This window comes from Zingiber officinale, chromosome 2B (assembly GCF_018446385.1).
Source record: "Zingiber officinale cultivar Zhangliang chromosome 2B, Zo_v1.1, whole genome shotgun sequence".
NCBI classification, from domain to species: Eukaryota; Viridiplantae; Streptophyta; class Magnoliopsida; order Zingiberales; family Zingiberaceae; genus Zingiber; species Zingiber officinale.
In genome coordinates this window covers 131,202,967-131,218,790 of record NC_055989.1, presented here as the reverse complement: position 1 = coordinate 131,218,790, position 15,824 = coordinate 131,202,967, and the positions used below count along the sequence as shown (strand labels likewise).

General features: G+C 36.3%; 1 protein-coding gene across 2 annotated transcripts; it reads left to right on the top strand.

The window, feature by feature from the left end:
• Window positions 1-8,278: 8,278 nt before the first annotated feature.
• On the top strand, window positions 8,279-12,437 carry LOC122047235 (uncharacterized membrane protein At1g16860-like). 2 transcript variants are annotated; one of them, XM_042608384.1, is made up of 6 exons: window positions 8,299-8,396; window positions 8,616-8,767; window positions 10,193-11,189; window positions 11,270-11,425; window positions 11,628-11,839; window positions 12,034-12,437. In XM_042608384.1, the coding sequence occupies exons 3-6, from the start codon at window positions 10,317-10,319 to the stop codon at window positions 12,224-12,226; spliced, it is 1,434 nt and encodes a 477-aa protein (XP_042464318.1). In that variant the 5' UTR covers window positions 8,299-8,396; window positions 8,616-8,767; window positions 10,193-10,316; the 3' UTR covers window positions 12,227-12,437. The 2 variants fall into 2 exon arrangements, with proteins under 2 accessions (XP_042464319.1, XP_042464318.1); XM_042608385.1 differs by lacking the exon at window positions 8,616-8,767 and having other exon boundaries at window positions 8,279-8,396.
• The last annotated feature ends 3,387 nt before the right edge of the window (window positions 12,438-15,824 follow it).

Genomic DNA, 15,824 nt, shown 5'->3' with positions numbered 1-15,824 from the left:
CTCAAGGTAATTGGTATAGGTAATATTGAATTAAAAATAGACTTTATAATTACAAATGTTTTACTTGTTGAAAATTTTAAATATAATCTTCTGAGTATAAGTCAATTATGTGATACTAGGTATAAGGTTAAATTTCTATCCACGGAGTGTTCAATCAAACATCTAGATAATCCTACCATAAGCCTAAAAGGTTTTAGAAAAGACAACATCTATGCCATCAACTTAACCACTTCTTCCATTAAGTGTTATTTAACACAAAAAGAAGAAACATGGTTATGACATAGAAGAATGTCTCATACCAACTTTAGAAATATAAGCAAAGTAAATGGACTAGTGAGAGGCTTACCAAAATTACCTAACATAGATTCAACCATATGTAATGCTTGTTAACAAGGTAAACAAACTAAATCCACTCACAAACCAATAAATCAGCCACAAACCAACTCAATATTAGAACTTCTACACTTAGATCTTTTTGACTCCCATGGAGTCAAATCCATAAATGGAAACTTATACTGTTTAGTCATAATAGATGATTATTCTAGGTTTACTTGGGTAAAATTCTTAAAACATAAAGACGAAACTTTTGAAATCTTTACAAACTTTTGCAAACAGATTGAAAATGAAAAAGATCTTAAAATTAAAAGAATTAGGAGTGACAATGGGGGAGAATTTAAAAATCATAATTTTAACAAATTCTATCTTGAAAATGGCTACCATCACGAATTTTCATGTCCTAAAACCCCCCAACAAAATGGAATTGTAGAAAGAAAAATAGAACCTTACTAGAAGCCTCTAGAACTATGTTAAATGAATATATCCTACCTAAATATTTCTGGGCAGAAGCTGTTAGCACAGTCTGCTATGTGCAAAATAGAACAACATTAAATAAAAGACATAATAAAACCTTATTTGAAATATTTTATAACAAACAACCTAACATAAAATATTTTAAAGTATTTGGGTGTCCAGCCTTCATCCTAAATACTAGAGAACATTTAGGAAAATTCACCTTTAAAGTAGAAAATGGAATTTTTGTAGGATATTCTCTAAACAGTAGGGGTTACAGAATATATAACAAAATTACGCTAAAAATCGAGGAAACCACAAATGTAAAATTTGATGAAACCCAAGGACAAACTCAACTTCAACCTATTGAAATTAATGATTCTGAAGAAACCAATAAATCCCTAGACTATGAAGAAGATGAACACACTCAAGAAAATGAACCCCCTAGAACTATAAAAGTAAATCCTAACCATCCAACTGATCAAATAATTGGTGACCCAAACCTAAGGGTTCAAACCAGATCATCTTTTAGGAACCTGAGTCAAATCTCCCTGATTTCAAAAATTGAACCCAAAACTGTAGATGAATCCCTACTAGACCCAGACTGGATTATAGCTATGTAAGAAGAACTAGCCCAATTTGAGCGTAATGAAGTTTGGGGCCTAGTACCACCACCTAAGCATAAGAAAATAATAGAAACAAAATGGGTATTCAGAAACAAATTAAGTGAAACTGGGGAAATTACTAGAAATAAGGCTAGACTAGTTGCCAAAGGGTTTAGTCAGGTTGAAGGACTTGACTATGATGAGACCTATGCCCCAGTAGCCAGATTAGAATCCATTAGAATGTTACTAAGTTATGCAGCCCACAAGGGATTCAAACTATACCAAATGGATGTTAAGTCTGCCTTTCTTAATGGACTAATTAAAGAAGAAGTTTATGTAGGTCAGCCTCCTGGGTTTGAAAGTCTAGAACACCCTGATTATGTTTTTAAGTTAAAGAAAACATTATATGGACTTAAACAAGCACCCAGGGCATGGTATGATAGGCTAACATCTTACTTAACATCTAAAGGATTCAACCAAGGTCAAATTGACCCAACCTTGTTTGTTAAATCATTAAATACAGACATATTTATTGCACAAATATATGTAGATGATATAATATTTGGTTCAACAAATTCAGAATTTTTAGAAGAATTTATTAATCTAATGGAAAAAGAATTTGAAATGAGCTTAGTAGGAAAATTAACTTATTTCTTAGGATTACAAATCAAACAAACAAATGAAGGAAATTATATTTATCAACACAAATACACTAAAGAATTACTTAAAAAATTCGGAATAGAAAATACAAAAGAAATAAAAACACCTATGGCAGTAAACACAATCTTAGATAATGACCCAAATGGAAAATCAGTTGATTTAAAATATTATAGGAGTGCAATAGGTAGCCTACTGTACTTAACTGCAAGCCGACCTGATATTTTATTTGCAGTTAGTATGTGTGCTAGATACCAAACTTGTGCTAAGGAATCCCATTTGACACAAGTTAAAAGAATTTTTAGATATCTTAAGGGAACAACAAATGTAGGAATTTGGTATCCTAGGACCAATAATTTTGAACTAATAGGGTATTCTGACTCAGATTATGCTGGATGTAAATTAGACCGCAAAAGCACAAGTGGTGGATGCCAATTATTAGGTTCATCACTTGTCAGCTGGTTTAGTAGAAAGCAACATTGTGTTGCTCTATCTACCACTGAGTCAGAATACATAGCTATAGGCGAATGTGTTGCACAATTATTATGGATGATGCATACTCTAAAAGATTTCAACTTAAATATCACAAATGTAAAAGTATTAATTGACAACATAAGTTCAATTAACTTAACCAAGAACCCTGTGCATCATTCAAGAACCAAACATATTGAAATTAGGCACCACTTTATCAGGGATCATGTTACTAAAGGTGATATTGAACTCAAATACATTGAGTCCAAATCAAATTTAGCTGACATTTTCACAAAACCACTCCCTGAAAGTGAATTTAGCAACTTACGTCGAAAATTAGGGATGTGCTTAATAGACTAGGGTTTTTCAAAATCGTTTTCAAAAATTGTTTTCAGATTATAAGTTAAACCTGTTTGTTTTCAAAACTTTCCATTTTTAGATTTTCAAAAACAGTTTTGGCCTTAGACTAGTTTTTGAATCCTTAGAAAGCATGTACCCATAGGACTAGTTTTGAGCATCTCACCAAAACCCTAGGCTTACCTTGCTTGTGTTTGCCAAACAATAGAAAGGGGTGAGATGCATAGGCCATTTGCCTAAGACTTAAGATGCTTATTTCAGTGCATCGACATAAGTCTGGGCGTTAAAAATAAAATATATATTAATCAAGTTAAGATTGACCTTAACTTGACTAACCAAGTGAAAGCTGCTATCTTTTGATAAGTCACTCGGTAACTAAATGGTTAGACATTTGATTTGATGTCAGGTCCAGGGGGAGGAATCAATTAAAATTTTTCGGTTTTTCAAAACATTTTTTTAAAAAAATTTCTTAAACCTATTTTTGAAAACTAAGTTATTGAATTTCAAAATTAGACGTAGTTTTGAAAATTGAATTTAAAAATCTAGTTCTGAGAATTTGACTTTACTTAATTCTACTTAATTCTACAAAAATTAATTTTTGTAAACTAAACGTAAGTTTGTAAACTAAGTCTCTTTTAAATTTTTTTTTTAATTTTTTACAAACTTGAAAATTAGACTTCAATCAATCTTGAAATATATTTTAAAACTTAGCTTTGAAATCTTGCCTATGTTTGAAAAGAGTTGAAACCTGTTTTAAAATTTTTTTTTCTTGAAATTTAGAACTTATTTAGAAGCTATACTTGAAAAATTAGCTATTTTTCACAAAACTTAGCCTTTAAATCTAAATTTTTTTATATATACACCTATTTTTGAAAACTAGCTTTAAAAAAATCAAGTCTTTTATGTTCTTAAGTCTTGAAAGTTGAATCCTTTACCAACTCAGTTTTAGAAAATCAATTTTACCTAGTTTTGAAAAATAGATCTTTTAAACTTGTCTCAAAACTTAGCTCTTTTACAAAAGATAAATTACTAAATTTAACTCCCCCAGATTAACTTGACATGACTCCTTACTTTGTCTGAAGTCTGTATTTTTAATTACTTTAAACATGCTTATTTTTGATGAATGCCAAAGGGGGAGGGTTAGGTGGGTTAAGTTAGCCAAACCAATTGAAAATACAAACTAACTTAAAAACCTCCACATAATGATGTTATATGTTTTTCTTGCAAATATCTTCACTAACTTAACCAGGTTGTCATTTCATCAAAAAGGGAGAGATTGTTGGTGCAGTTAGCACTAACGATTTAACCCAGGTTTTGATGAATGACAAATAGGTTAAGTTAGGTTTATTGTTGATTAACACTCTGATCGAGTGTGCAGGATAAGTCCAGACAGGTCGACGGGCTGACCGGATGTCTGGCACGAAGCCCAGCTAGGTCGACGGGCTGACTGGATAGCTGGCACGAAGTCCAAGCGGGTTGACGGGCTGACCGGACGCTTAGGCACGAAGCCCAGCTAGGTCAACGGGCTGACCGGATAGCTGGCACGAAGTCCAGACGGGTCGACGGGCTGACCGGACGTCTGGCAGGTAAGTAAGGTAAGTCACTAGAGGGGAGTGACTGCGAGGACGCGTTCCCAGGAAGGGAACATTAGGCGTCGATCCGGCTTAGATCCATTTCGGATATCTAAGTCGAGATCGTGACTAGATTCCGATCTCGGAAAAATGGAATCTAAGTCATACTTTTTCTGTTAATTCATACTTTATAAATTGTGCTAACAATCGGTGTTGCAGGATATATTTTGCCTCGGACTAACCTTGTTTTGCAGGAGAAGGAATCTCTGGAAAAAGGTGGTCCGAGCGCCCGGAGGCAACTTTTATCCTCTGCGTCGCCTCACCACGTGGAGCATCCTGACTGGACTTGCCACGTCACACCAGGGCGCCCGGAAGGGATCTAGGCGCCCGGAGCAGCATATAAAAGAAGCCCCAGGGGTGGAGCTTCAATATGATCTCAGAATTCCCAGATTGCTTTGCTGCTCTGTGCTCCAACGACGCTAACAAAGCTCCGACAACGCGCCCTTGCTCTTTAAGCTTTCTTTTCTGTTGGTATAGCCTTGTGTTTTGTTTCATTAGCATTTCTTGCACTCTTTTTGTAATCACATTCGAATTGCTAGTGATTGTCCAACGAAAGTGGTCAAGGACCACGGGCCTTCGAGTAGGAGTCGTCACAGGCTCCGAACGAAGTAAAATCAATTGTGTTCATTTACTTTTCCACTGCGTACTTTTACACTCGAGTTTTCGAATCAATATTCACCCCCCCCCCCTCTATCGAATGATCACGGTCCTACAATAATTACTACTCCTATATTATTAATGTTGTGTTAACTCTATTTTGCAGGATAAATATATTTTCTATTGCCTGAACTAACCCTTTTTGCAGGAAAGAAGCTGCTAGAAAAAGGGAGTCCGGGCGCCCAGGCAGGTGCCGCAGGCACTCAGGCGGTTCGGGCACCCAGGCGGGTGCCGCAGGCACTCGAGTGTTCCGGGCGCCTGGAGTTGGTCTAGGTGCTTGGACTAGAAAAGTTATCCCGAAGCAGAATTGGAGTACGCCTAATTACACTACAACTATTCCAATGGTTTGTTCCTTTCCATCTTAGTCGTGAGCCACTGTTTATAATTTATAAAGAACTGGTAACATGATCTTCTGTGAGTGACACCATTCACCATGTTATCTACAATATAAATTAATTGAACAACTACACTTATTAAATAAATGTAGACATTTGACCAATGTGATTCTTTTATTTCTAAATAAATATTTACAAAAGCTAGGCTTTTAGTATACATTCCAACCGTTCCTTTCACTCATCTTATACCTACTTGGTTCAAGACATGGTTTATATGTCTGTCACCACTAGACTAACTACGTCACACCTATCCCAAGTAATACTTTCTCGTTCTACAAATTTAAATTACTCGTACATGTGTATAAGAGTCTTGTACTTTTAACATGTGATGATTTGACCAAAGACTTTGAATAATAATCCTAACGAGTGGTCATAGAGTATACGTCTCCTCGCAAGGAGCAGTAAATCCTCTGTGGGCTATCCAAACATCTTCGGACATTTCGACTTATATCCAATCATTTCAGGTCCACAGCTCAATGAGGTGCTTGATTAAGATGTCAAATTTTAAGTCTCCATGACCAAGATTACTTGTATACCTCAAGTTAAAGGAAACTTGCACTCGAGCTGTAATAAGAGCTTCACAAACATATCCATATATATATATAACCATATGAAGTTTTACAGCGAGTCATTCCAATGAACTAGTTACCATAACTAGCATCCACGTTTAACTTTCGACATCCCAATGTCTTGAGCCAATGAGAAAATAGCTACTTGGCGAACCAAGGAGTATAACTCGTGCTAGTCTTACAAAATTGATGATGTTCGAATGCATCAATTCAACGACTAGAAAAATTCTAATACGTTCATAATTGCACATGTAGCAATAATCACTAGTTGTGATCCAATCACAATTTCTCTCATGCTATGAATTATATTACGAATATTTAGTAAATGAGTTTAAGTCAATCAAACATACAATATGTACTCAAATAATGAATCTATATTTAGTAAAATCGTAAGACGATTACTTTAGGACACCCCTTAAAATCTAACAGTATTTACGATCCTGCACATACTTTCTGGAAAAAACTCATTCCACCCCCTAGCCACTTGACGACCTACTATAAGTTGACCTTGTCACTTACCCCATTCACATAATTTAGGGACGGATTATGAGAAGTGTTTAGGATGAGTATAATCATCATTTGCTACAATATAATTAGATATTTCATATTTAACTAACATAGGTCAACATCATATTATAGCAACTACGAATTAAACAGTATATTGTAATAACTAAGAAATCATAATTGCTATATTGTATAATTGTAACTGCTATAATTATATAGCAGCTAAGATTTGAGTTCAGATGCTCTAGTCCACAATCTCTATGTTCCTCTTGGTCCCTTCCATAATTTGCATGTCGAATCCTGGCCAAAATCTTGTCAAAATTAGTTGTGATCTTTTATGGGTTCATCTTCCCATCTAGGTTATAGTTTAGGTCGAGACAGGTAGTTGGAGGTCGCTGGTAGTTAGGTAAACTGTATGACACCCACCAGGAGGCAACCTGCCTACCATCGGCGGTCTTTGACCATCTATCTCGATCTAAATTATAATCTAAATGAAAAAATGAACCTAAAGAAGATCGCAACAAATTTTGGACTATGATCTAAAATACAAATTATAGAAAGAACCAAGGATTACAAATCGAATCCTATCCTATTATAATTACATAGTAGCTATATAACTGCTACACCAATAACAAAAGTAATAGTAATTTTAAAAAATAAAATATAACTTCTATAACAACATCAAAAAAGTAATAGCAGTTTTAAAAAATAAAATATATAAGGATAATAGAAGCATCAAGATTCTAATTTGTCTTATATTCAAAAGATGGCAGACTCAAAAATATTTTTAATATTGTGTAAACTAAAACAAATTTGAAAACGGTGTAAACTAAGACAGCACATTTTTTTGGACCAAATTGAAATTAAATTTACATATATGTGTGCAAAATATGTAATTAAATTAATTGCTTAGTTAAGAAATAACTAATTGATCGTGGTAATTAATTCACTTTTTTTTTCTTCCAGTTGTTGGCACTTACCTAACACAATGGAGTGATGAACAAGTTTTGATTTAACTTGAATTCAAAGGAATAAATAAATAAATAATTATAAGATTTTGTCAAATGAAATGTGGGGGCCATTTTTTGATGACTAATTAGGTGGCTCACCAAAGCCATGTGGAACAGCTCTCCGCCATGTGATGACGACATTTTTCCAAGCTTTTTTTATAAATATTTTTCAAATAAATTAACTTTCCCCTCCGTGTATTAGTAGTATATATGTATTTATATATCTCTACAAGTTAAATATTTATTTTGATTTTATATATAATAAAGTAAAATATTAGGAAAATGATAGACTTCCTTGACATGCATTATTTTTAAATTTTATCAAGAGAATTTTTTATTTTCATTTTAAAATAAATGGCGAGTTTTTTATTATTATTATAATTAGTTGAGAGTAGGGACCATGCTGCAAAAGGTTGGAACCGCCAACCCAGCGGCCCCCTCAACCCGGCTCCACAAGTATGAGAGGGAGTAAATCACGGACCCGTATTCACCGTTGAGAGTAGGGACCATGATCATGAGAGTGAAGGGTTCGTGATCGTGGTCGTGGTCGTGTTCATGCTCGTGGTCGTGATCGTGATCGTGATCGTGATCGTGATCTCAACGTAAGCATTCTGTTTCTCTCCTTTTCTTTCTATATCTTCCGAGGTTTTGCTGGCAGCTGTAGACACTCGCTAACCATCATCCATTTCCAGTTCAATCCGCCTCATGCTCGAGTACTGTTGCTCTCGCGGATCTTGGTCGGTTTCTGGAGGTATTTGGAGATCTGTTTCCCCTCTCGAGTTCTTTCTTATGATCTGTGGCTTTTGCACGTTGTGGATTAAACTTTCTTTGTACTTTTTTTTTTTTTGAAATTTCATCTTTGAGCTTGTTGGAAGCTAAAAAGTTTGTGTTTTGGAAGTTTTCAGGTCATTGACATCTAAAGTTGGATTATTTTTTCCCCTTTCTAACGTCGATTGAGTTTTAAATGCAGTACATTTTCTCGGTTGAACTGAAATGTGTGTTTATTTTATCAATCCATGGAATTTGGAGATGGGATACGCTTGTTTGGATTTTCTGATTCTGTCCAAAGATAGCAAAAGGTGGAGTTTGAGTAAAGTGGGAGATTGTTTTATTGCCTATTGCGTATGTTTTCCTCCAGATCTTTTAGCTATGCTTGCTTTTTCAAGAAATAATAGTAATGAAACTGTGAATCGCCTTTGATTTGGTATTTCAGATGTATTGGGGGTTGCTCCGTATGACAATTTTTCTCAGCGAGTGATGATCAGTATCACAGATGAAATAAAAAATTGTAGTTTGATCTCTATTTCAATTCTTATTTCTGTATCTCCATGAAACGAGCGCCTTCGACTGCTGTGTTTGTTCAAATTTCTTTCACTTAACTCTAGTTGACTACAGATTCGTTGAAAGAATGTAATTTGTCTATGCTACTGACCTATTGCCTCAAAGCAATGGTAGATTAGGACTATAGAAGCTTAAGTTGCAAAGTTTCCGTGCCAGAATTTGTAGTTGATTTTGTTTTCGTATTTTCAAAAAATGATTTCTTGCGATTTGTGTGTTTATCTTTCACATAAGTCTACCAGATCAAGAATGGGATGTTTGTCTTGCTGTTGTCGACTTATTGCCTCACAATAATGGTAGATGACATTTGGATCTGAATCTTCAAAGAAGTCATTTCTTCAGAACTGTTGACCATCACCTTGTCTACATGATTTTAGTTTGTGCTCATGATTGAGCTCCACTATAAGTTTGATATCGATCTTACTGGGTGTTTTTCATAGGTCTTGCAAACAGACATGCAATGTTATTGCAAACTGCATAATAAGTGTGCATCTTATATTTTGTATTTTCAAGTTGAAATTGCTGGCATAGTAGAAAGACTGTTGGCTGTTGCCAATGTATGAATTGGAATTACAGTAGTAAGTCAGTGCTAGTATTACTCTTCATTTTAAAGGTGCTTTTCCTATGATTTGATTATGTCGATCTAAATATAGGGAGGGCTATGTAGTCCAACAAAAATGTACAAACTGTTTGGAAAGACCAACTGAATGCCATCAATTGATGATTTGGTTTATCTTGATTTTGCAGCTAAATTTTTTTCAGTTTTTTGCTCCGTTAGTTGAGGACATGTAGACTTTTTCTTCTTGAAACTTTGTCCCACCAGATAGTTTACTGCCTGTTTCTTACCCTTCTTGAACACTTTTATTCCACCAGATTGTTTACTGCCTGTTTCTTACCGTATTATTAAGAGTTTCCTTATTGCTCCGATGTTGTTACGAAGGAGTGAATTTAAACATGAGTTTAAGATTTGCGATGCATTGAAATCATTGAATTTACTATATCCAAACTGCTTAAGAAAGCAGAGAGGACACTGGATTTTATACTTGTAAGAAAGGATTTGAAGTTGCTAGAATTTTTGGATGGTCTCAATTACTCACAATTAATATAATGTTTCAAGTTTAATGTGCAAATTTGCTATTGCAATTGACACTGATATGAACTATGAACCCACCTTCATGATCTATAATGTAGTTCCTGGTTCTGGCCCAGGTTATTTGCTGAGAAAGTTTGGATCCTAAGCAATTTTTTAATAGCAGAAGCTCCAACTCAACATTGATTTCTGTGAATCATAGTAGAAGACAAAGATCTATTGGAGCTATTCTTAGAGAGTTTAATGGGCTCAAGATTCCCATCACATCAGCTCAGCAATGGCTTGTATGTTTCAGGCAGGCCTGAGCAGCCAAAGGAGAAGCCTCCAATAATGAGCTCAGTTGCCATGCCATACACTGGTGGAGATATCAAGAAATCTGGTGAACTTGGTAAAATGTTTGATCTTCACACTGAGAAATCCAGAAAATCTGGACCTCTCACCAGTGCTTCCTTCAGAGGCACATCTTCTCACTCAGGACCTGTCATGCCTAATGCCTCTGGTCGAACCGGCTATTCTGGTTCTCTATCTTCCTCAATTCCTGGTTCTGGTTCTTCAGTAAGCAGGCAGGTGTCTAACTCTGGCCCACTAAAGCATGGGGATTCAGTTAAAAAGACATCTGGTCCGCAATCCTTAGTAAACGGAATGAATCGCCAGAATTCTGGCCCCCTCCCACCAGTGCTACCAACGACCGGTTTGATCACGTCTGAGCCTATTAGTTCTGGACCACTTAACTCAAATGGTGCTCCTCGTAAAGTATCTGGTCCACTCGACTCATCTGGATCAATGAAGCTACATAAAAACAGCATTGCACGCAATCAAGCCATCACTAATCTTAGTGAGGATGGCAATTATCCACTCAAGGGGAGTTTACCAAAGGCACTCTTGTGGTCTGTAGTTTTGTTGTTTGTGATGGGGTTTATGGCAGGAGGCTTCATTCTTGGTGCTGTCCACAATGCTGTCCTTCTTATTGTTGTTGTGGCTACTTCTACAGCAGTCGCCGCATTTTTCATTTGGAATGCTTTCTATGGCAAGCGAGCAGTTATAAGATTCATTGCGCAATACCCAGATGCCGAGCTGCAAAGTGCAAAAGATGGACAATATGTTAAGGTCACTGGGGTATGTAACTTTTTCTGAATTAGTTAACTTTCTAAGTCATTGTTCAATTAAAGTCTGATAAAATTTGAAGTTTCTCTCAGGTTGTAACGTGTGGCAATCTTCCCCTTGAGTCTTCATATTGTAAAGTTCCTAGATGTGTCTATACATCCACTTCTCTATATGAGTATAGGGATTGGGATTCCAAAGCTGCCAATCCCATGCATCGCCGTTTTACATGGGGATTAAGATCAATGGAGGTATACCTCTCCCTGTCATATATAGTTGAGTTTAATAAGACATAAATAAATATTGTTTCAATAGCTACATCATTATGTTTCAGTTTATTCTCATGTTATTCAATGAAATTATTTTGCCACCAGTCTCAAACCTCAATCTTTGATATCAGTCACCATTCTTTGCGTTGCATTGTCTTATCTTTTGGCAACACTATACTTGCAGAGGCATGTGGTTGACTTCTATATCTCCGACTTCCAGTCGGGCTTAAGAGCTTTGGTCAAAGCTGGCTGCGGTGCTCAGGTGACCCCATATGTGGATGAGTCTGTCATGGCCGACATAAACACAAAAAACCAGGACTTGGCTCCTGATTTTCTCAAATGGTTGCGCAAGAGGAATCTTTCAAGTGATGATCGTGCAATGCGTCTAAAAGAAGGGTATCTAGTAACTCATTAGATCCTTTTTTTTTTAACTTCATATATCGATTATGCATGATCTTAGTTCAGAATTATAATTAAGCAAGATATCATAAATGCCTTAGATGAGGCATAGAAGCAATATATCAGCCAAGGATTTGCAGAAAATCGTGCTTGTCAACAACTTAATATATATTTCACCATTTTGTTTGTAGCTACATAAAAGAAGGCAGCACTATCAGCGTCATGGGGATTGTCCAAAGGAACGATAACGTATTAATGATAGTACCGCCTCCAGAGCCCTTTTCGACTGGATACCAATGGTCGAAGTGCATTCTTCCAGTAAATCTCGAAGGTTTAATACTGAGATGTGAGGATTCTTCAAAAGTCGATGTCATACCAGTATAGAGCATATATATATATTTAGCCGTTCAACAGTAAAAATATCTTATTGTAGATGTTTAATTCGAGAGTCCATGAATCTATTGTCATTAGCTATGTTTGAGATCAAGTGATCATCCTACAAGGAAATGTTTCTTCTTTGGTTGGGCAAGTTGTTGTGACTTCAGCTTATTCGATATTTGGGCGAGTATATATACTCAGTACAAAGTTTAGTTTATTTCAGTTTGCAATCTTATGAATCCTAAACTTGGCAACATCGGCGGAACGATCTGAATTCATTACATGTTAAATATCAACTCCAACCCAAATAAAGGATAAAACTTATCTAATAAAAGATAAGAGTTATAGATAAGATTTGCTATTTAATTATTTATTTTTCTAATAGATAAAAATGACGACTTGGTAAAAGATAAAATTAAATGTGTGGTCAAGAGTGTTTTTCTCATTTCATGGATAAGAATTAGAATTTCAATGGCTAGGATTTAATTTAATTGAACGGTCCAGATTGTATGAAGAGTACTATAAATACTCTACCTTGTATTTAGTTTCATTCATCAATCAAGTATCAATTTGTGAGTCAAAGTTTTTGTTTTTCTTCTTTGTCTTAGAATTGTGAGTGATCCACAAAAAAGGTGTTGTAGTATTGTTATTGTTAGTGTAAGACAAGTAATTTTTTTACTTGTTTGTTGGTCCAATTTTCAACAATTGGTATCAGAGCCAAGTTAATCAGGGATTATTCTTGGTGGAGCTATCTTAGATTGTGAGGAGTTTTATGCTTTACAAGTTTTTTAATCAAACTTGTTTTGTATAATCAAAGCTTTTCGACGTGATGGGGGACCTTCAAGTAGTAGGAGGTATCAAGAAGCTCAACAACAAAAACTACAACACGTGGGCAACATGCATGGAGTCTTACCTACAAGGTCAAGATCTTTGGGAGGTTGTTGGTGCTAGTGAAGCTACGCAGCCGGCAGAAGACGCCAATGGCATTTTGCGAAAATGGAAGATTAAGGCAGGTAAAGCAATGTTTGCCTTAAAGATCACAATTGAAGAAGAAATGTTGGAGCACATCCGAGATGCCAAAACACCAAAGGAAGTGTGGGATATCTTTGCTACACTTTTTTCAAAGAAGAATGATACAAGATTGCAACTTATGGAGAACGAGCTATTGTCAATAGCGCAATGTGACAAGACGATTGCCCAATACTTCCACAAGGTGAAGTTGATATGTCGCGAAATTTCAGAGCTAGATCCATCAGCTCCTATTGGGGAAGCAAGGATAAAAAGAATAATTATTCATGGTTTGAGGCCAGAATATCGAGGATTTATTGCTGCTATACAAGGATGGCTAACACAGCCATCGCTTCTTGAATTTGAAAATTTGCTTGCAGGTCAAGAAGCTATGGCTAAGCAAATGGGAGGACTCTCACTAAAAGATGAAGAAGAAGCGCTCTACACTAACAAAAATAAAGGCAACTTCAAACGGCACACTGGTGGATCTAAAAAGGATGGCGACAAAGGAAAAAGCTATCATGGGAATGGAGGCTCTCGTCCAGGGGGAGCCTCGAAGAATTATGGTGATCGTAAAAAATTTTCTGGCGAGTGCTACAATTGTGGGAAGGTGGGCCACATGGCAAAAGATTGTTGGTCCAAGAAAAGGTTCGTTCAAAGCAACACTGCTACTTCCAATTCTAAAGAGAATAGCGAAGATGATTGGGATGCTGAAGCTTTGATGGCTACGGAGGAAAAAGACTTGGCTCTCACAACAACGCCAGAATAGATTGACTACAAAAATGATTGGATCGTGGATTCAGGCTGCTCAAATCATATGACGGGTGATAAAGAAAAATTGCAAAACTTATCTCAATACAAAGGAGCTCGTATGGTGGTTACAGCCGACAACTCAAGGTTACCAATAGCACATGTTGGTAAGACGGTAATTACGCCTCGATATAATTCTAACCAAGTGCCTCTTCAAGATGTCTATCATGTCCCAGGAATGAAGAAGAATTTACTGTCTGTGGCCCAATTAACATCTTCAGGTCATTATGTTCTATTTGGTCCTGAAAATGTAAAGGTATATCGAAACCTCAAAATTTCAGAAACACCAACAATGGAGGGTCAACGATTAGAGTCGCTCTACGTGATGTCAGCAGAGTCTGCATATATAGACAAGACAAGAAAAAGTGAGACAGCAGTTATATGGCACATGCGGCTAGGTCATGTTAGCTATTCCAAATTAAACATGATGATGCAGAAGTCGATGCTCAAGGGACTTTCTCAACTAGACATACGAACAGACACAATATGTGCAGGATGTCAGTATGGTAAAGCACACCAATTACCATATCAGGAGTCAAACTTCAAAGCAAAGGAACCATTGGAGTTAGTTCACTCTGATGTATTCGGGCCTGTTAAGCAGTCGTCAATTGATGGTATGCGGTATATGGTGACATTCATTGATGATTTCTCAAGGTATGTGTGGATTTTATTTATGAAAGAAAAATCTGATATCTTCTCAATGTTCAAAGAGTTCAAGCAGTCAGTCGAAGGAGAATTGGGAAAAAAGATATGTTGCTTGCGCACAGACAATGAAGGAGAATATAGCTCAAGAGAGTTCTCTCAATACTTGAGAGAAAGTCGAGTATATCATCAATACACTTGTGCCAACACACCACAGCAGAATGGTGTAGCAGAAAGAAAGAACCGACATCTTGCAGAAATTTGTCGAAGTATGCTGCATGAGAAGAATGTACCTGGACGTTTTTGGGCTGAAGCAATGAGGATTGCAGCTTTTATCATCAATAAACTTCCTCAACCAAGGTTAGAATTTATTTCATCCTTTGAGAAGTTATGGAACAAAAAACCTACAGTTAGCTACTTTCGAGTATTTGGATGTGTATGTTATGTATTTGTTCCTGATCACTTACGAAGCAAGTTTGACAAGAAAGCTATTAGATGCATCTTTGTGGGATACGATAGCCAGAGAAAGGGATGGAAATGCTGCGATCCAACAAGCGAAAGATGTTACACTTCACGAAATGTAGTGTTCGATGAAGCATCTTCTTGGTGGATCACAGAGAAGGAGGTCTTGCCAGAATCTAAAGACCTTGAAGATAAAGTACAACAAAAGATGAGGGAACATATAGTTCAACTTCAATCAGGTTCAGATGAATCAGGAGGTCCAAATGATAATGATGCAGAGCAAAGAGTGGCTCAAAGTCCTTGGCAAACCGGCATATATCAACATCCAAATGAAGAAGAAAGGCCTAATGAAGTGGAAGAATTAACTCCACAATCTCAACTCCGAAGGTCAACAAGAACACGAAGGCCAAATCCAAAATATGCAAATGCAGCCATAGTTGAAGAAGCAGTAGAGCCTGAGACGTTTGAAAAAACATCACAAAGTTCTGAGTGGATGACAGCCATGAAACAAGAGATTGATGCACTGCAACAAAATCAGACTTGGGATCTCATACCAAAACCAAGAGATGTGAAACCCATTTCGTGCAAATGGGTTTACAAAATAAAGCGTCGTCCAGATGAATTAAAAAAAAAAGTTCTCCAAGAAGAAATTGAGATGAAACAAATCAGTACAGATGATCAA